The sequence below is a fragment of the Saccopteryx bilineata genome, chromosome 1 (assembly GCF_036850765.1).
Source record: "Saccopteryx bilineata isolate mSacBil1 chromosome 1, mSacBil1_pri_phased_curated, whole genome shotgun sequence".
NCBI lineage: Eukaryota > Metazoa > Chordata > Mammalia > Chiroptera > Emballonuridae > Saccopteryx > Saccopteryx bilineata.
This window is the reverse complement of record NC_089490.1, coordinates 243,639,828-243,661,926: the sequence shown is the minus strand read 5'-3', so window position 1 is coordinate 243,661,926 and position 22,099 is coordinate 243,639,828. Positions and strand designations below refer to the sequence as shown.

At 44.0% G+C, this 22,099-nt stretch overlaps 1 protein-coding gene across 3 annotated transcripts in view; it reads right to left on the bottom strand.

Annotated features, from left to right (window-relative positions):
- Window positions 1-19,173, bottom strand: part of EGFLAM (EGF like, fibronectin type III and laminin G domains) — a 156,161-nt gene extending 136,988 nt beyond the window's left edge. For 2 of the 3 annotated variants that reach the window (XM_066239995.1, XM_066240005.1), the window contains exon 1: window positions 18,745-19,169. In XM_066239995.1, coding sequence (XP_066096092.1) covers window positions 18,745-18,841 — 97 coding nt within the window. In that variant the 5' untranslated portion in view covers window positions 18,842-19,169. Of the gene's footprint in view, window positions 1-18,744 lie in introns of all 3 variants that reach the window. The other variant, XM_066240022.1, reaches the window with a different exon arrangement.
- Window positions 19,174-22,099: the final 2,926 nt, after the last annotated feature.

Sequence of the window (22,099 nt, the reverse complement as noted above, 5' to 3'; positions counted from 1 at the left end):
AAGGAAAAAGGAGCTAGTCAATGGAATAGAAATTGCACATATGTGAGCCTCAACCTACCCACCGTCATAGAAGTAGTGAGTAGGGGATAGAACACAAGACCAGGGGTCAGAAGACTTGGGTCTTAGTGCTGATTCTGTCACTAACTAGATGTATGACCTTGGGCAAGTAATTATCTTCATGAGACCACACAGGGTTAGACAGCTACCCTCAAGCTCCTTCCAGTGCTGAAACTCTAGGATTTCATGATGCCAGCCTTAGGAGTCTGTGCTGCTGCTCCCAGCACCTGGCACATAACAAGCATTATACAAATGTTAGCTACCATTGTTTTGTAAATGCACAATGCTTGCCTTTAAATGGAAATATGGGTTCACCCTCATTGTAACAATCAACAGTCTAAAAGCAAATTCTAAACAACAGAGCTAACCATATGCAATGAAGACTGAAATTTCCACTGGCCTTCTCAATTAGCACAAATGAATAAAGTTGTTTATTTTTTTCCTTTTCTGGTTGTATTGATGGTGGTTCTTAGATCTAAAGCCCAAACAATCACCCTTCTTATATCTCTCTAATAGGAGAACTGGTTTGATCACTAGCCTATATGTTCAGCTGCAATGTAGATCTTTTTTCCCCTAAAAATCTTGATTCAGGTTGAAACTAGGAACTGGAATTCAGGATCTGGAGTATCTAAACATCTTTTGCCTTCTTCCCATAATATATAAAGCCTTTGGGGAAAAGGAGTTATCTATCAAAATGGTAAATGACACTCATTCTTGATAAATAAAATTTGTCAGTTATGAGCATAAGAGAACTGTTTGCACCCACCATAATCACTCAGCCTCACCACCTCCGAGCTGGCCAGCCCACTTACAGCTACCAATCTCTGCAACTTTTTGCCCAGGAGTTTTCTCGGAAGACACAGAAACCTGCTCTGCCCTCCGGCCTGGCAGGCTGGACAGGTGGGAACTGATGCCCCCCTGGCAGCAGCTTCCTCTGGTGGGGACGGGATAGATGCAAACACCCGCCACTCACCCCGCAGGGGGATAACTCTGAGCCGTGGGTTCTGTGCTATTTTCGAGAGTTTCTCCCATTAGCTGAAGCTCTAATCATGCACAGTATAACTCACCTGATGAGAAAACCATTGCCTAATCAGTCTTCATCAGGTAAAAGGCATGTATAGTCTACAGGATGTCAGGAGTGTAAACACCAGCAACCCACGTAACAAGTGGGAGGAAGTCCAAGCTTGCTGTGCTCTCTCCCTGTAGGTCAAGTTCACTGGACTTATATTACAAGAGGTTAGTTTAACTTTTTCAAGAGATAAATAATGATCTTCCTTTCATTTCATATGTGTTCCAGAAACCTCTAGGTTCCCCAAGTTCTTATTAACTGCAATCGTTTCTCCACATCACACAGCGATGGACAGGTTAGCTTCCATGTGCTCCTAGCCACGAAACCAGCAGATTTGGGCCCAGGGGACAAGCTCACCCTCAGAAGATCAAGGTTTGCTCTCACAGTCGATCCATGAATTTATAGTGGGTATCCTTATGCAAAATCAGACCTGATCGGAGAGTTCTGAATGCAAGCTAAACACAAATCAAAATCTTACGGCTGAACTCAAGGGGAAAAATAGGAGAAATACAGCCTCTCCTGCAAAGCATTAGTACCAAAGGTATCAACGAGGGTTCCAGCAGAAAGAAGAACTCACTTAATTAAAATATTGTTTAATTAAAAGACTAGTTATGGAGGTGTGGGCAGCTTTAAGGAACAACCAGGAGTATTGCTGTGCCCAGAGATGGTGCCAGGGCACGAAGGGCAAGCTCTCCGGGGCCGCAGAGCTGGGAGCCGGAAGGTGGAGAGGTGCGGGGTTAGATGAACGCAGCACCAGAGCAGGGAGAAATGGGGAAAAATCCACCAGATTCCCTCCCTTGCTCCCCTCCAACCTCCTCCAGATGCCACCCCTCGGTGGCACCCAAAGGAAGCCAAGGACGAAGCAGTCTGAGTGAGGCAGCTGGGGCGGCCCCACGGAGCATGGAGCCGGGCAGAGGGGAGCAGAGTGTGGAGTGAGAAGCAGGACAAAACCACAAAAGCCATCAATCGGGGGGTGCAGAGCAGGACATGTTGGAACCCCACTCTTGATAGGTTAGACTTTGCAACTTTGCCATCATTTCATTTTCCCAATAGTTCATCTTTCCTATCACCCTCCTAGGATAATAATCAAACACACAGAAAAGTGAAATCGTTAGAGGGTGAACATATGTATACTCACTGTGTGAATTCTGCTGTTCACATTCTACCACACCTGCTTTATCACATATATATCCAGTAATCATCCCTCTCTCTATCCACCAATGAATCTTATTTCTGATGTATTTCAAAATGAAATTCAGGCCCGGAATGTGGAAGTCATGGGTTCAATTCCTGGTTAGGGCACACAGAAGAAGCACGATCTGCTTCTCCACCCTTCCCCTCTCCTTTCTCTCTATCTCTCTCTTCTCCTCCTGCATCCAAGGCTCCATTGGAGCAAGGTTGGCCCGGGTGCTGAGAACGGCTCCATGGCCTCTGCCTCAGGCACTAGGATGGCTCCAGCAGCAACAAAGCAATACCCCAGATGGGCAAAGCATTGTCCCCTGATGGGCATGCTGGGTGGATCCCAGTCAGGTGCATGCAGGAGTCTGTATCTCTGCCTCCCCGCTTCTCACTTCAAAAAAATACAAAATAAATAAATAAATAAATAAAAAAAGTTCAGATATCATTACACTTCCCCTTAAATACTTCCTCATCACATCATTTACTTAGCTTATTTTTATTTGCTATTACAATGCAACTCACTTTCAGCTTCACTTTATACGTATATACACCTTAGAGCTGAATACATTCTAAGAACTAAACATATATAATTAGTGAATGGGTCAATCAATTGGTTGTTTTAATTGGACCACCCGGGGCATTCATTTTACCAAGCATGTTGGTCCTTTTAACAACAAAGACTGCAAAAACTCTTTGCAAACACTAGCTTTTGGCTACTTTACCTCCCAGGGATTACATAATTGATCTTTGCAAGCAAGCCAGGGTCAGCACAATAAAAGTGAAGAGGAATGTTGAAGATCTTGAGGACTGTTTTTCTCCTGACCCCACAGTCAGATCTCATTAGGAGAGATGGACTATCCTCATCCCCTCTCCTGCAGCTTGGCCTTCTCAATCATACCACTAATGCCATTCCCACTCAAGCCTTATTCTCCTCTCTTTGGTTTTCTAGACAGATGGGGGAAGGAGGGGAATTGAACACTGGACTGTTTTACTTCCCCTCCCATTTCCCACTATATTTTGATGTATGCCTTTGCTTCTTAACCTCCAAGACAAGATAAAAAGCAGGTCTGAGGCAGCTCCACATGTTACTTTAAATTCTACCTGTTCTCCAGGTATCGAAAATGACATATTTCTCAGTATCAACTCAGTCAAATGTTGCTTAAAACCCCACAATTCCAACAGCCCTTGGCAACAGAAAGGTAAAATTTAAATTACGTACTGATGCAGACAGACTCCTCGAGCCATTTCCTTCTCTAAATCATACCGTTGTGTGGGTTTTCTAATGTCTGCTCAGGTTAAGCAAAAGTGTTGACACATGGAAGTGACTCCTTTTCGGAATTGTACCGGAGGAAGGAAATGCACTTGGGGACTGTGAAGAGGATCAAATTATTCACATGATATGAGAACATATCTGCCCAAAATGAGGCCATCGTTTTCCATTCCACTGTTGTCTGGGAAAGGCTGGCTGCATGCGAGACACACCACCAGACAACAGAGGGATGCATAAGCGAAGAAAGACATCATAGAACTTCCCTTGACAAAGTGACAAGTCTGATGTTATTGGTGTATCTGAGCCAGCTACACCAATAACATGATAAGGCAAATGGGAGAGGGAGAAACGGCTTCTGGCTGGAGGAGTACGTGAAGGTTTCACAGCACAGGCGACAGCAGTGACACTGCATTTCTTTGGGCGGAAATGAGGAAAGGATGTGCCAATGGGGAAGATCAACAAGGGGGCAGGTTCAGTACTGAGAAAGCAAAGAGAAGGTCCAGGGGAGAGCAATGATCTAGCTTGGCTGGAGGGGATGCAGGGCGTGTTTCCACAGAGAGGACAGGAAAGGTAAGTTGCGGCCATACTGTGACAGATCTCAGATGCTCAGCTTTAGAGTTTGGAAGGTAATAGAAAGCCAGAAAGGATATTAAACATAAGAGTGTCAGGCTTAGAACCTCATTTGGGGAAGATTATTATGGCAGAGTATGGCTGAATCAATATGGGGAGAGAGTGGACATCATAGAAGTAGCATCTTTTACATTTATTCTCTTAATAGTACAGTAAAGAAGGTAGCTGAGGAAAGTATTGATATTCTCACTACGAATAGCCTCTTTTTGGATAAGGAGACATACAGCTGATACATGAAAATCTATTTCTACCACAGTGGCTGTATAAAAACACAGGATCTTCAGTCTTTCTTCTTAGTTGTGTACAAAGTCCAAAGCAAAGGTTGGTTATTTTTATTAACCTCTAAGCTGACTCTAGGTCTTTCAGCAATGACATGAACTTTATGGCTGATCAAGACACAAAAAGTCTTCATTTGGGGATATAAGAATCTATAATATAAAATTAAGGAAATGAAATTCTTTTCAATGTTGTTTTTGTGAGAGGCTAAACTCAGTTTTATATGCGTGTCAGGATTGGCAATATTTGACATAAAAAAAACTATCATCTCTACCATTATATGAACTCTATAAACCTTAATGACCTAATTAATAGGGACTGGCTTTGGCGTGCTCATTGTGCACCAAATGCTTAAGTACTTTCCTAGGTGCGTTTTTAGTCATCACATTATCCCATTTATTTATCACACAAAACCCCTTATGATAGGTAGTATGAGCCTTATATTATTTCAGGTCAGAAATCAGAGGTGTCAAAAACTCAGAAACATTGATACGTAAAGACACATGCAGCCCCATGTTTATTGCAACATTGTTCACAGTGGCCAGGACATGGAAACAACCAAAAAGCCCTTCAATAGATGACTGAATAAAGAAGATGTGGCACATATACACTATGGAATACTACTCAGCCATAAGAAATGATGACATTGGAACATTTACAGCAAAATGGTGGGATCTTGATAACATGATACGAAGCGAAATAAGTAAATCAGAAAAAACCAGGAACTGCATTATTCCATACGTAGGTGGGACATAAAAGTGAAACTAAGAGACATTGATAAGAGTGTGGTGGTTACAGGGGGGAGGGGGGGATGGGAGAGGGAAAGGGGGAGGGGGAGGGGCACAAAGAAAACTAGATAGAAGGTGACAGAGGACAATCTGACTTTGGGTGATGGGTATGCAACATAATTGAACGACAAGATAACCTGGACTTGTTATCTTTGAATATATGTATCCTGATTTATTGATGTTACCCCATTAAAAAAGTAAAATTATTATTAAAAAAAAAAAAAAAGAAATCAGAGATGTAAAGAGACTGAGTACTCTACCTGGGATCAGGCAGCCATAAATTTCAAATTTAAACCCAGGTCTGTTTTATAGAATTCTTGTTACAATTCCTCCAAACTGAAGGGATGTGTGTTATGGGCAGAAGTTGTAACCAAAAACCCACTGATCATTTAAAAGTAGCTATCAAAGGAGTGCTTCTTTTTTCAAGCTAATGGCTTACTTAACTACACCACTTAGGAACTCCTAGAACAGGGGTCCCCAAACTTTTTACACAGGGGGCCACTTCACTGTCCCTCAGACTGTTGGAGGGCCAGACTATAAAAAAACCTATGAACAAATCACACTGCACATATCTTATTTTAAAGTAAAAAAACAAAACGGGAACAAATACAATATTTAAAATAAAGAACAAGTAAGTTTAAATCAACAAACTGACCAGTATTTCAATGGGAACTATGCTCTTCTCACTGACCACCAATGAAAGAAGTGCCTCTTCCGGAAGTGTGGTGGGGGCAGGATAAATGGCCGCAGGGGGCCGCATGTGGCCCGCGGGCCGTAGTTTGGGGACCCCTATCTAGAACCTCACAGAGATGTTTAAGAAACTAATAGAAAATCCTGAGACTTGAAGGATGCCACATTGAAAGATGCCACATTGTAGTTCTAGTAAATGTCTCATGTCACTAAAGAAGATGGCTAAATCGTGGCAGAATGGAAAGCTTCAAAGCCAGGCTGAGTCATCTAGGTGGTCCCTGAGACCAGCAAACGGTCTCTGCAGAAGACACCTCGCAGTGGGGGGAGGCTTCTAGAGCTATCCTCCAGCTGCTGCAGCTGCTGCTTAGTTGCAAATAATCCCTCTGTCATCCCATCCCATGTTTTGCAAAATGGACACCGACCTGCCAGGAGCATGAGTGAAAGCAGTCGGGTTCATTCTACATAGTGTCCTCGGACAGGCCTGGAGCCTCAGCCAGGAAAGGGTGGTGAGTCTTGCGGGCAAGGTGCCTCCTGGCTCCAGGGCCAGACTCAGCACATCACAGAGATCCTGCTCTTGCCTATTAGCTGGGTGATAGGAAGCAACAGAGTGAGGGGCTGGATGTCCAGGGTTCATGTCCCAGCTACGCCTGTTTCCTCTTTGCTAAATCCTCCACTCCAGACTTCCTCGTGGGGCAAGGGTTACACGACGTCCATTCTACGAACGTGCTTTGAAGAATGCAGGGCCGCAGCTAAACGCATCAGTTTACTGTTGTTGGGATCAGTCCACGCCATCCTCATCCCCATCAAAGCCGGTGATGAGGTGACCAAAAAATAATTTTTATATTTTCAGATGTATCTTTCGCTGAATAAATTATTCTACCATGAATGGTTTTTTTGTTTTGTTTTTTGTCTCTGTTTTTTAATTATGGGACACAAATACAAAGAGCTTCTAGAAAACTGTAGGGAAAAAGTGAGGTATAGTTGATAAACCCTAGAAATTCACTGTACTTTTTTGAGAGGGATTCATTTTACTTTTTGTAAAATATAGAAAAAATTAGAAACAAATAGCATATATTCCTGGAGCCACATGCATATGTTGGGGCCCTACTGCCAACTGACCTAAGTCAATTTGACGGCTTATAGTTTTTTAGGATCCTTTGTGGAATCAGAGCAGCCTCCAACAAGTACAGGTAGATGGTAGTTAACTGCTTTTCAACCAGGCTCCCCAGTACAATAAAAGCAAAGTCCAGGCCAAATTCTGCCACATATCAAGTATTCACAGGCAAGAAGTCAAAAAGATTCTCTACTCTTTTAATATCCCTTGTGTGTCCTTTTGGAAACTCCAAAACATGACATCAGAGACAACCACCCATATCTGTCCATTTTCATCTTGTGCACACCGGCGAACATCACACGCTTCCCCACCTTGTGCGTGACCGTGTCCGGACCTGGCACACAAAGCCTCTCGCACAAGCTTCTTTCTCTCTACCCTCTACGATAGCCTGGCGGCCTGTTACAAAGATGGTGACATGACAATATGGAAGTATTCAAGACAGAAGGGCTCAGGTCTTCAAGTCACCATCTGAAGGAGAGCAGCCCAGGAGAACTAACTGCCCAACAAGCAACATTCATTCTGAACTCAGAGTAAATGAAGAAGACATTTTTGTGTCAGGCCACTGAGATTGGGAGTTGTTTGTTACAAGCACCTTGCTGAAGCAGCTACAGCAACGTTCTAATGGGCAGGACCAGCAAACCATTGAGGAGGTCTGGGTGACTGATCCTACTGAGTGCTAAGGGGGGGAATACAGCCCTGAATGGAGCTTAACTCAAATGCAAAGCAGCGTGACTGCGGGCCACGTTGAAATTCTTATTTTTTGCCCATGTAAAAATCAAGGGACATGCATAACTTTTCCAGCTAATCACATATTTCCCCAATGAAAAACTGATTTCTAACATGATTTGTACTAACAAACCCTCTAGCCTGACAACAACCATTCAAGTATTTCCCCAACCATCTTGGACAGTGAACTTCATTGCAAAGTTCTTCAAACAGTAACTAACCAGCCCTGGGTGTGGGTTCCTGGCTAGCAGGTGGAGTTGGAAGCTTTTAACCACCGGTATAGCACAATCACCAGGCGATTAAAATAGATGTAAACTCACACACTGGATTGCTTCAAGTATTAATTAAGCCCCCTTAGGGAAGAGATTAAAGTAATTCACACAGTGACTGTCAATACTGAAGTATTTTAAAAATAAATTACAGACTGTAGAACAGGCATCCAAGTCACAGCCATCATCCATTTCACTTGTTTCTCTGCTCACTCTAAGAATTATGAGCAAAGGATCATGAGACCTGTTCCTAACTGTAAGATTAGATCAATAAAATTAGCCATCTGTCCAAGGAAAGCTTTAAACTCAGGTTCTCTTTCAGTATTATGTTTCCAACTGCCCAGATGTGAGAGAAAAGGGCCTACTGATACAATCCCATCTGCACAATGTAAACCATTAACTGGCTAATGTAAACTTATTGCACCAAGAAAAATAAACAGCATCAACACGGCATTAACTCTGATTCAGGATTTTGGGGTGCCCTGTCAGCAAACAAAAGTGTTGAGATGTAAATTGCTCCGGATTTGCAGAGTCAGATGAAGAAAGAATCTTCAAGTGTCTTGAGGGAAGAAGAGAAAGAAGAGACTGGAAATGAGATCAAAGCTTTAGACAGCGTGTCCTTGGTTGTTCTGGTTGGCTAAGGTAATAATAATTACTCTGATCATTGTTAGATAAAAATATCCTATCTCTGTGTAGCACTTTAGCTTTCAAAGCACTCGTCTGCTTTATTTCCTTTGATTCTGAAAATCAGCTGGTGGGGCTATCTGGGGTAAGTGGGGGATTTTTTTAAAGCTGAGGAAAGCAAGAATCATTAATAGAAAAGGGAAGAGCCACTGAGTCCGGTCTTTATCTTTCTACATCACAGGTAGTGGCTCATGAATTACTCAGTCAATCAATGAGCAGACCTGGACCATTTCTTAGTTCTCTAGCTTCGCTGAGATTTTTCACTGAGCCCCAGTCACACATCAGTCTGAATAATTCGTTTTCAAGAAGAGCTGCACCCCTCCCCACCACCACACCCAGCAAAACTTGCCCAAGACAATTGTCCTCCAGGACAAGACAATTACTAGGTGAAAGTCATCCATCACCCTTGGGGTTACTGGTTCTCAAAGAAATCCATTCACGCAAGACCACAAACTTGGCAGCCACATTTTCCAAACCAAACATCAAAGCGTGTGGTTGACCAAGGAGTCTTTCTGATGGGTCAACTAATATAGCTGGAAAATTTTACAATTCGGCACAAATTAAATCACGTGTAAGCAACCATACATTAACACAGGGGTCGGGAACCTATGATTTGTGAGCCAGATGTGGCTCTTTTGATGGCTGCATCTGGCTTGCAGACAAATCTTTAATAAAAAAAAATAACGTTAAAAATATAAATCATTCTTATGTATTATAATCCATTCGTTTCCTACCGCTCATGTTCATGGTTGCGGGTGGCTGGAGCCAATCACAGCTGTCCTCCAGGACAACACCAAATTTTTATTGGATAATGCGTAACGTACACAGGTCATTGTGAGGTCAGGAAGTAAACTTCCCTCCTTTTAATCAAGTAGTCAGCTAGCTAATTGCAGAAACCCTTTTGACAAAGAAGATGGCTAAAAGAAAAAAAGATGAGGAGTATCGTACTTTTCAGCAGGAATGGACAGAGGAATTCACCTTTGTGGAGAGCAGGTTCTGCAGTGTGTCTAATATGCAATGATAAAATTGCATCGATGAAACAGTCAAATATAAAGCGGCACTTTGACACATGCCATACTACATTTGCATCGAAATATCCAGCAGGGGACAGCAAGAAGAAAGCATGTCAAGAGCTATTGTGCAGAGTGCAAGCTAGTCAGCAGCAACTCCATGTTTGGACCCAACAAGGTGACTGGAATTTGGCTAGCTTTGCTGGTGCTTTAGCAATTTTGAGAAATGGAAAGCCATTCACAGATGGGGAATATGCCAAAACATTCATGCTTGATGTTGCCAATGAACTTTTGATGACTTTTCGGATAAAGACAAGATAAACAAATAAAAGACATGCCTCTGTCGGCAAGAACTGTTCACGATCGTACCATCATGATGGCAAATCAAATTGAGGCAACACAAGTGAAGGACATAAATGCAGCACCATTCTTTTCTCTCGCTTTGGATGAGTCAACAGATGTAAGCCATTTATCCCAGTTCAGTGTGATTGCAAGGTATGCTGTCAGTGACACACTACATGGGAAAGTCTTGCTGTTTTGCCTATGAAAGAGACAACAAGAGAGGAAGATTTATTCAAGTCTTTCACTGAGTTTGCTAAAGAAAAAAATCTACTGATGGATAAACTTATTTCTGTGTGTACTGATGGTACTCTGTGCATGGTGGGAAAAACAGAGGATTCGTAGCACTTCTTCATGAAGATGAAAAGAGACCCATCCTAAGTTTTCATTGCATCCTACATCAGGAGGCACTTTGTGCTCAGATGTGTGGCGAGCAGCTGGGTGAGGTGATGTCGCTGGTCATTTGAGTGGTCAACTTTATTGTTGCCCGAGCTTTAAATGATCGCCAGTTTAAAACACTACTGGATGGAGTTGGGAATAATTATCCTGGTCTGCTTCTGCACAGCAATGTGCGTTGGTTGTCAAGAGAGAAGGTGCTCAGCCATTTTGCGGCTTGTCTGAGCGAAATCCGGACTTTTCTTGAAATGAAAAACGTCGAGCACCCTGAGTTAGCTAACACTGAGTGGCTCCTGAAGTTCTACTATCTCGTAGACATGAGTGAACATCTGAACGAGCTCAATGTGAAAATGCAAGGCATTGGAAATACAGTCTTATCCCTTCAACAAGCAGTGTTTGCATTTGAAAACAAGCTGGAACTCTTCATCGCTGACATTGAAACAGGTCGTTTACTACACTTTGAAAAACTGGGAGAGTTTAAAGATGCATGCACAGCAAGTGACCCTGCTCAACATCTTGATCTCCAGCAGCTAGCGGGCTTCACATCTAATCTCCTGCAGTCATTGAAAGCGTGCTTTGGAGAATTTCATGAGCACACTCGTCTTTTTAAAGTTCATCACCCATCCACACGAGTGTGCAGTGGACAGCGCCGACCTGAGTTACATCCCTGGTGTCTCTGTCAGAGATTTTGAGCTACAAGCTGCTGACCCAAAGGCCTCAGACATGTGGGTGAATAAGTTCAAGTCACTGAATTAAGATTTGGAAAGACTTGCACGACAGCAAGCAGAGTTGGTGAGCAAACTCAAGTGGGGAGAAATGAAAAACTTCAACCCACGAACCAGCTGATTGTCAAAACTTGGAACGCGCTTCCCATCACATACCACACACTGCAGCGTGTGAATATTGCTGTACTGACAATGTTTGGCTCTACGTATGCATGTGAGTAGTCTTCCTCACATCTAAAGAACATTAAGACCAACCTATGATCACGTTTAATGGATGGAAGTCTCAATGCCTGCATGACGCTTAACCTCACCACGTATCAACCAGACTACAAAGCCATCAGCAAAACCATGCAGCACCAGAAGTCGCATTAATGGTAAGAAGTACTTTATTCATCTCTGGTTAGCAACAGCATAACAACGTTATTAAAAAAAATTCAGAGACTTATTGTACTTTAAAAGTGTTGGTCTACATAAAATACACACATTTACTTGTATTTAGTGTTAAACATATTGTATGGCTCTCATGGAATTACATTTTAAAATATGTGGCGTTCATGGCTCTTTCAGCCAAAAAGGTTCCCGACCCCTGCATTAATAATGTATGGAAAAGGAGAAAAGCACATGACATCCTAAGTGCCTGTGTTTATCGCCATGCCTGGAACACAGTCCTGTGGTTGCTCCTATTCATTCAGGATTTCTCTTTCTCTGTCGAGATTAAACAATCCCTGCTTCATAAATATTGCCTTCAAGCATCAGGCTTTTGATTCTTTTAATGCCTTGGTATGGACATTGCCTCATTTACTCCTTGTAACCTTAAATGATACGTTCTTTCATTACTCTATCTTTATAGATGAGCAAACTGAGGCTTACAGACCAATATAACTTGCTCTATGTCAAGTAACCAATAAAAAAAAATAGTGTCAGAATTTAAACCCAAATTTGTCCAGCAGCAGAGTGTGTGTTTTCATGCAGGCCTTCCTGCTCGGCGGGGAGAAGCCGGCCTCGGAGCTGCGTGGAGGTGGGTGGGCGTAGGGAATGGGGGGGGGGGGCAAAGCTGGTTATCTACCCTTCAGCATGGCTTGTTGTTAATACTGCCGCAGGGTCTCCCTCGTTTCTGCAGCTGTCTCTCAAGGGATGAGTTGCAGAAGCCAGGGTGAGTAGGAGGAGGAGTCTGCTCAGAGGAGGTACCTTCAGGAGCCTTCAGAAAACCACAAATCCCAAATCCAACCTTCAGAACACTTGCAAAGAGCCTAAGCCCAGGGCTGCCCGGTCACAGCACTGGTCCCTGTTGTTGCTGGTCATCCCACCCGGTAGGGGTAAACAAAGTGGCAGAAGAAGGCAAGTCTCCAAGTGTGGACTGTGACCCACATGCACCAAGTCACTTGAGGTTCATGTTAAAAAAGTAGATACCTAGAATGCACCCCAAGAGTTCTTAGCCATAATTACTTGCTTGGGTTAGAGGCCTGAGATCTTATGTCAGTGGTTCTCAAACTTTTTGAAGTCAGGACCCATTTAAAAACCTACAAACGATTGTAGGCACACTATATACAAATTTCTGAGAAATAAGTTATAATAATTAAGTCAAATATTAATGAAAAAATATAAAGCCCAAGTGTGCTTTTATGGTAATAAAACAAAATAAATACGACAAAATTAAATTTATTCTGACATTAAAAAACATTCTTATGTTACATTTTTTGAGTTATGCTTTTTAGAATTCATAAAAAAGAGGGGTTAAAAAATTTAAAAACGACAAAAGTTATCTTTTTATATATATAGAAACAGTCTTACTAAGATTTAGTAAATTCAGCAGGTCCCCGTGCAAATGTGTTAAGTTTTTTCATTCTTGTTTTTATGAGAAACATGAGTCTGATGTGTCCTAGTGATTTCTTCAATGTTTGGGCATATATTTGAAAGGCAAACTCTCATTTCCTTGTCAAACATTGAAGAATTCCTCTCTTTTTACTCTTAATTGTGTTGAAGGTTAAAAATCCTAATTCACATAAATAGGATGTTAGAAATTATAATAAAATGTTCAAAGCTCTTTTAGGTATTGCCACATATTTTTCTTTTATAGAAATTCAGAAGGCTTCAAGAGACAATTCCTTATGTTTAATCATCAATCCACAATCTGTAGATATAGCTGCCAGTTCTTCTTCTGTTAATGTTAAACCAAAATCACTTAAAGCTTCTGTGAATGGGTTCCTAATCCAATCGTATTGTTCAGTGTTAAGTGATGAAAAATGCTATAAATTAAATTCTGCCTGTCAGCCCTCAAGTCCTATTTTATTTACACTTAACTTTTGCTCACTTCCAGGATCGAATTGTTCAATATCACGCTTCTTTATGAGAAATCTACTCATTTTATTTGGGTGTATTTATCTAAAAATAATATAATGATGTGTTAACAAAAAGAGTGGTATTTCCATAATGAAATGGTAATAATAGAGAAACTATATTTATTTTTATATCTGGGTACATGCCAGAACCAGCGCAGCTAGTAATTCCACGTCCCGAGTGAAAATGGTGCGGAAGTAAGAAAACATATGAAATTAAGAAAATACGGGGGCAGGAGGGCCCTGTGATTGCTGCTGGCAAGAACAAAGCACACCCAAAAAAATGCATCTTGCTTTATTTATAGGGCAAAGTGAGGCCATTAGCAGATCTTAACTTTACACCAAACAAAGGATACAAGAAACTTGCCTTCAGTCTTTCCCGGGGACATGGGGGGTAGTGTAAACAATCCAGCACCACAGCTTAACAGCCTTTTGCAACCTAATCAGGCAAGTGAGGTGGGGGGTTAGGCAGACTGTCAGCTTACAGCCAATTTCCCACACCTCTGTCCCTCAAAAATCTAAACTCCAAAAACCTTGTTGGTTTTTTGGTCCCCAACAGGCACATGTTTCCACCATAGGGCATACCTGGAAATCTTCTAGGGCACACCAGTATGCCCTGGCACACACTTTGAGAACCACTGCCTTATGGAGTCAAGACCTGCTTTGAACCAGCTGTGGAAAGTGCGCCCTCTGCTTGTAGCACTTTGATTTGAATTTCACCTGATTCACCCACTGCACCCACCCCCATGACCAACGCACCCACACCTGGCTTCCCCATCACATGAAATCAGGGGTTCTTTGAGGTGACAATGTCTTCCAGCTCACTTGATGAGTCTGAAGCCACAATCTGGAATCCTGCTTTAAAACACAGGTCTCCAACCAATGCTATCAAAGATAGGTCTGGGGAGTTTCCCGCACAGACTGCCATTTAGGCTCTGTGGCATCTCCTTCTCCTTTTCCTTTCTTTATCCCTGAAAGAGCAGGTGTGCTTCCAATACCTGCAGTGTTACATGCTGCGACTCAAACAAGTGGCAGGGGTCTGGGCTCGTACAAAAGACCTGTTGCAATGGAGACAACATGTCATTCACTTATTCAGTTGGGAGACACCGCAGTCCTGCTTGGCCCAGTGCACTGGGAGGAGAGTACTGAATGTCCACAGGGCAACCCTGTGGGAGCTGAGGTCCTGCCTCAGCCTGCAGCGCTCGAGCCCGTCTTCCAGGGAATCTAGGGTGGAGTCACTGGACCACATTTGAGCTACCGTAACCCATGAACAGAGTTCTAGTCCCCAAAGAACTCTAAGGTTATAAAAGTCCTGGGCTCAGGATAAGAAACAAAGACAAAAACCACCACTCAGTTATTTCCTGGTCAAGTCACTCTTCCATGAGAAAGAACTCTGAGAAGCAAGTACTGCCTCGTGTTTTACTGCATTGGCCCTGACCTTGATCTCTCTGTCCCTTTACCTCCTAGAGAACCAAAGGGGGGGGGGAGAGAGAGAGAGAGAGAGAAGACGGGGCTTCTTTATAGGGATTAGATATGATAAAGGGTGGAGGACAGATGGAATGAAGGGTAGGAGGAAGGTGTTTCTGCTACAGGTCCTGAACTGACCAAGTAGCCAGGTGCTGGGGATGTACGGCAGGTTCACCTTGGAGATTCATGGGTTCGGTTCCAGATCACCGCGGGAAAGCAGATATCACAACAAAGCAAATCATGGAATTTTTTATTTCCCAGTGCATATAAAAGTTCATTAACACTGAGAGTCACCAACCTGCCTTTGGGAGCAGGTGTGGCTTGGTGCGTGCTGGTTCCAGCAGGTGTACCTGGCTTTCCCTCTCCCTCTTCCTGCCGCACATCAGAAGGCTCACCTGCACTTCTTGGTGAGACTCAGGGTTAGGGAGAAATGCCAGAGACCACGCAAAGGGTTCTGGTACAAGTTCAAGTTCAGCTTCTGCTGTTAACTTGGGCAAGTGCCTTAACCACCTTCAGCTCAGTTGTAAAATGAGGGCTTTTCACTTCCTTCCAGGTATATGATTTTAATTTGTAATCTGAAAAAGAACGAGGGACATCCAACAAATGGCATCTCCACGTCATGAAGACCCAGGGGAATGACAGTGTCCTGCTGATCTCAGACACCCCCTTTGCTACCTCCAGGTACTCTAGTTGACCTGCTAGCCCTTCTCAAGCCTTAGACCCCCCCCCCCCGGAACTCAACAAGATAAAGCAAGTGCTTCATTACATTGCAACATCTCCCTGTGATTCTTGTGGAAGAGATCAGTGGACAGCAGCCTCCAGAATACCCTATTGGTATCATTCACATTATTTTCTTTGGAAGCCTGGGCATAATCCCATGTACAAATTTTTAACAGAATTTAACAGGCTCCTTTCCACACACAGCAGCAGGGGTAACCCCTCTACCTGGCTCTGTCTCATGGAGCTCCCCTATTCAGCCAGGAGTCAGATGCATTCCAAGACAAGTGCTAAGATCTCTGTTTCTGGCTCTGGGTACCAGAGCCTCAATTCCCATTCCCCCACTTACAGGGTGTGTGACCTTGGATAAGATATTTAATCTCTCTAAGCCACAATTTCATCTTCAGTTAAACAGGTGTAATAATAGTACCCCCCTCACAGAGCTGTTGGGTTGATCAAATATACCAGTATGTGTCAAGTTCTTAGAATCGTGTAGCAAGCACTTAGTGTTAGTTATTATTATTTAATTTGACTTAACTTGAAAAATGTCATTTCTTGTGGTTTCAGAAAATGCAGAGTTTTCTTCATAATGCTCAGTGACAGAGAGGAGCTATCTTGGGGTGGAAGGAAGGTGCCTATGTTGGACCCAAATTAGACTCTTAATCGAAGCAGCTACTTGGTAGATAGGGTGGGGAATTTTCAGGTTGATTCTGAATCCAAGACTTCTCCACCAAGGCTGGACTTGTCAAAAGCGTCAATTTAGCAGCGTGAGGAGACAGTCAGGGTCACCAAATAAAACAGGACTGTTCCAGCATGCCTGCATGGTGGCCACACTACCTTCAAAGTACTGTGCACAGACCGATTTCTACTGAGGGAACAAGACACAAAGACTCTCCCATATGGGTACTAGCAGGATTTGCTGGTGTCTGGGGAAGATTATAAATTAGCTGGTAGCTGTTCACATCAGAGCCAAGCGGGGCACATTCAGTTTTTAATCTGGACCAATTTTCCGGATCAAAAACTAGTCTTTCTAAGGGATGTAAATGAGCACAGGAGGAAATTTTTTTCCCCTGAAGTTTATAAAGTAGCTGTCATTTTTATCGGAGCACCTTTCCAACATGAAAGCCAGTATCTGGATAAAACTATAAAGTAATAAAAAATTTGTCTAGGTGAAACATAGTCCAAACACTCTTTCTACCTCAAACTTGATGTATTTAATATGCTAATATGTTTAACAGATGGAGTTGCCACCATCAAAACCTCATCTACGCTTCAAATAAAACCAAAGAAGCCAACATGGCATATTCATGGTACAGATATCAGAATGAGATTGTGGAGGAACCAGGTAGAAAATATTTCTAGGAAAGGAACTACACAAAAATAAGAAAGGAAGTATGGTGAATCGTATGAGCAGTTTTATACAGCAGGCTTTTGTGAAATGCTTTGTAAAAAAAAAAAAAATCTGCTTAAATGTTTGAAATCCATCCTTAGAAAAACACTGCATACACAGTTCATGTTTAAGAACTACAGACAGAACTATGCATTGTTCAAAACTGACTAGATGGCTTTATATGAGTAAACACATAGAATGCAATTGATCATGATGTGGTTATCTTAAGAAGGAAAGTTAGAAAGAAGCCGCTCATGGAAATCTTGGCCGATGAATATACATGTGCATGTAAAAAAAGAAACTAACATAATATTACCTTGGACTGCTGCTATTATCTCCAAAAGGAATGGAACAGTGGGAATAGATAAATAGGATAGCTCATAATTTAAGTATGCTGCAGATTATGATAATGTTCTAAATATCAAGGCAGGTAGCAAGGTGCAGGTGATAGTAGATATAGTTTGAAAAGTGAGGGTGTCTCCCAGCACAGAAAGGCAACAAGTCCTATTTCCAAATGGAGAGATCCTTGAACAGCAAACATGTTTAAGCAGCCATATGGGAATCTGCCAAGATTATTTTCTTTGCCCGCTTATAAAACATTTGTCTCTTTCTTATAAAAACATTATTTGTGAAGACAAACTGCACTTCCTGCAAAGTTTTGTAGACTGCAATCAAATAAAGTTATATTGTTTTCCATTGTTCATAAGATATAATTAATCCCATAAGACAACCTTGCTTACAAAGTGAACTAAGAAAAAACAGATTTTTCAGAATTCTAAATATAGTATCAGCAAAGAAGAATAAAAATCGTTATTCAGGAAACAATGGTTAGAACTTTATTGCTTAGAAATGTTCTACTTTGAATAATCTCACAACACAGGCCAAATCAAAGCAAACAAAAATACAGGAAGACTTTAAACTGGTGTAACTAGAGGAAATGCAAGTTATTGTATTCCAAGTTCTAGCCAATTCTTTCTAATAGCTTACAAGGCACACATTTTGTTTAAATCCCAGAGCAAAGACAGGAGTTCAAAACAAGGTAAAATTAACCCACTGGGTCCTTCTTTCTGAGAAAGTGGAAAAGATTCCTAACATGAGAGTCCACATCCCTAAACTGTGTGTGGGCAGGGCTAGAGATGGGCATAGGGGACTCCAGGCAAATCTTCAGACGCTTAACAGGAAATGGCTGGGCTCTGGACAATATGAATTCAATAAGATGTTTGGAGACACAGGAGGAGCTGTTTGACTCTGCACAGTTGCAATCCTCTGTAATTGAGACGGCATGATCTCTAGCCCAGCTTTTAGCTCTCGGTGATCAAATGCAGAGCCTTCCACCTCTACTGTGCCTGTATAATAGATCATTCTTTTAACCAACAAATATCCCTGGAACCTCATGGGCTGGGGTGTGTGTGTGTGTGGGGGGGGGGAGGGTTGGGTGGAGAGGCTCAAGTCTTCTCAGCCCTGAGCAGAGATGAACCCCGTTAAACTGACGCTGGTAAGGGAAGAGAGAGAAGCGGTGCACAGACCTCTATGCGTCCTCACCGGGGACCGGGACCGGACCAGGACCCTGGCGCTCCGGTTGCGGTGCCCCCTGGCGCGCTGAGCGTGTTACCTGGTTTTCGGAGAGCTTCTCCAAGCGACACGGAGCCGGGTCTGAGGCTGGAGGCCAGGAGCAGGAGCCGGAACAAGATGCCTTGGATTAAATCCATTTCACCCCAGGCGCCCGCAAAGTTTCACCAAGTCCGGGGCGCACAGGAAAAGGGCGTCTCCTGGGGCACCAGTAGGCAGTCCGCTGCGCGGATCCCTGGCCAGGGTGCGGAGGTGGGGGGCTGAGGGAGCTGGACCAGCCACCGCCGGGGAGTCGGAGGAGGCAGGGCAGCAGCAGGGAGGTCGGCGTGCGAGAGTGAAGCAGGCTGCCAGCGGCAGGGCTTTTCGGGGGGGCGGAGGAGGCCGACGGGGAGGGACCGGCTGGCCACGCAAGGAGGGAGGCTCGACCCGCCCGGGGATGGAATTACAATAGGGTGGAAGTGAGAGGGGCAGGCCCTGAGACAATTGACTCTTTGCCCACCCCTAGGACAGTCAGCCCGCCTATCACCCCCTTCCAACGACCCCCGGCTCAGTCCTTGCCGGCTGATGACCTAGATTGGAGGACTAGGAGGGGCAACTTCGACCACTAGAGACGCGGGGACCGAGAGTGCGGGACCCTCGACCGTGGTCCTGACCCTGAAATGTTGCGGCGCCTCCCGCGTCCCTTGGTTGTATCCTCCTCCTTCGCTCCACTCTGGGTGCTTTCCACCAGCCTGGGGATTCCCCCCGACGCCTCCAAGGGCTGCTCGGGTCGGTCCCGCGCACTTGGGTGAGTGGGAGGGGGGAGGGGTGGGTCTGTGATTGGCAAGTGGGAGAGGGCAGAAGGAGGAGGGGCGGGACCGGCCGGCCAGGCGCTAAGAAGATAAATGGGATTTAAGACGCGCAGATGGACAGCTGATGTCCCACCACCCAGGCGGCAACGCCGGGGGGGGAGATTAAGGCCGAGCAGGGGAGCCGCGGGGTCCCCTTGCGGCAGAAGAAAGCAATAGGAGACCCTCCAAGAGTGGAGACGAAACTCCAGGTTAAGTCTGGCGTCGGGGAGAGGGAAGCGACCTCGAGCCCCCTGGAGGGCAGAGAAGGCGCGGGTGCCCGCCGCCTGGGCTGGGGCCAGGGGCCGCCGCGGGGTTCTGGGTACTGATCCCGGGACAGGAGTACCCGGACTGGCTTTCTTGCCCGTTAAGGTATCTTCCCCTCGGGGCTTGCTGCCCGAGGACTTAGTAAAATGAGCCTTTTGCCAGGTTTCCCTGCGAGAAGGGTGACCCTGGGACGTAACTCGCGTTGCACAGTGGCGTGCTGAGTTCCACGCCAGGGAGAAGAGAAAGCAGATACAATAAATAAACCAGGGAGGAAAGGCAGCCTCACCATTTCCTGGGGAAAGATCAAAGGCCTGAGGAAATGCCCCGCAGAGGGAGACCGAGGTTGCTAACTGAGAGGACGATGCGCTGGCCCGCCCCAGCTTGTAGCAGGGCTGAGGCTCCTTGGGCGTCCTGGCCCTGGCCTTCCTTGTTAACCGTGGGTTAGGAGAACCAGAGGGAATAAATATTGACTGATATATCTTCCCCGAATGAGGTATCCCCCGGCGAAAGGGTCTGTAATGAGCCGGATCTTGTCTGTTAGCTAAGCTCAGGATAGTTAACGCCTTAGGTTGGCGTTCCCAGATGTGCAACTGTTCATAGGTAACTTCAAAGTCTGCTCCAACTTGAGTATGTGGAAGTCTTAGCTGTGACAGAGCTTGTCCTTTCACACGGATCTGGAGCAGAAAAACAGAGAGACTGTGCTTTTCTCTTCCATGGCGATAACAAGGCCACGTCTGGAACCAGGCAGTGTGATTGTCCCCAGGGCTCCTAGACTAAAGGGCGACAGAACCACAGACCTTAAGGATTCTCAGAGCCCCTAGAAGTCATCCAGGCCCTGCCTCTGTACCCACGGGATTGTTCTTTCAGCATCCTTGGCAAGTCATGTGCCTGGGCTTGAACTCTACCAGCCCAAAGCTGTTGGAAGCTCTTTTCATTGAAGGTGATTTCTTCTATCAGATATAAGGTGGTACCCACAATTAGGCAAGTGTTACCATGAGGATACCTCCCATGTTGGTTCTTCTCTTTTGCTCCTTTCCACTTTAAAAATGATCCTCCCTGATGTAGAAGTTGGAAGTAATAATAACTATTAATATCCTGGCTAGCATTTATATAACACTTACTAAGTACCAGATGCTCTTTGAAGTGCTCAGTAATCCCAATAGTAGCCATCCCAGGTAGGTATTGTTTTTAGTATTATCTCCATTTGACAGATGAAAAAACTGAGGCATTGAAAGGTTAAGCAACCCACCCAAAGTCACGCAACTTCCAAGAGATAGACCATTGATTGAACCCAGGTAGTCTGTCCTAGAGTCCAGGCTTTAAGGAAACAGACAGGTGGAGAGCAGACACAGTGGCACACTGAGAAACAGGACATGTGGGTGTGTCATCTTGGGCCTTACTTGTGGTATATCTTGCTAAAATAGAGGAGCTGGATGAAATCATCATTGAATAACAAATTTTGCTTTCTTTTTATTGTGTGTTAAAATAGCAACATCTAATCCAAGCCATTTTTGCTTTGAATATGCTTTTTAAAAGACCTGTACAAATTGCCCATTGCAAATTTTGCAAGCCTTCTTGCTGATCTCCTCAACATGTGTCCATACCGCCTCCTCACACTTGGCCCTGGGCTTCCCTTCCATCTTTTGCAGACAGCCATAGGCGATTTGGAAACCTGCTTGGTTTCTTCAGAGGCCCTTCTTGTTCCTTCCCTGCGGAATTACCTCTGATTATATTGTTGTATTTTACTTTGGAGTACCCTCCAAAAGCTCTGGGTCATCAGGACATTGGGTTACGACCTCGCTTTAGTTGAGGGCACATGTTACACTGGACTTACTCCTTTCCTTGGCTGATCAAACCTCAGCCCCCAAGGTTCCCTCTTCTTCCAGTTTGACAACCAGTTTATGGCACTTTAAATCTGATAAAAGACAAATGGAACACTAACTTTCCTTCTCTCCCCACCTTCTGGGAAGAGGGGAGCTACAAAGGGCAAAGAGGCTTTGAATGTTTCATTTGAAAAAATCTGTTCAAATTCACTGGAGGTCTAAACTCAATTAATAAGGTCACCAGCAAAAAAGTGACCTGCCTGCTTTGCTCAATATCATGAAAGAAGACTCCGACCTTTGCTCCATGGAATAGATTTAGAAGAAAGTAAAGGCAAACATACCAATTATAGAATATTTAGAAAGTTCCTAAATGAGAGTGAGGGAAAGACAGCAGCAAAGAATGGGCTTTAGATTCAGTTTTTGAATAGGTTATATGTACATATAAAATTTGAAATGTGCACCAGGCAGAGTGTATAGTGAA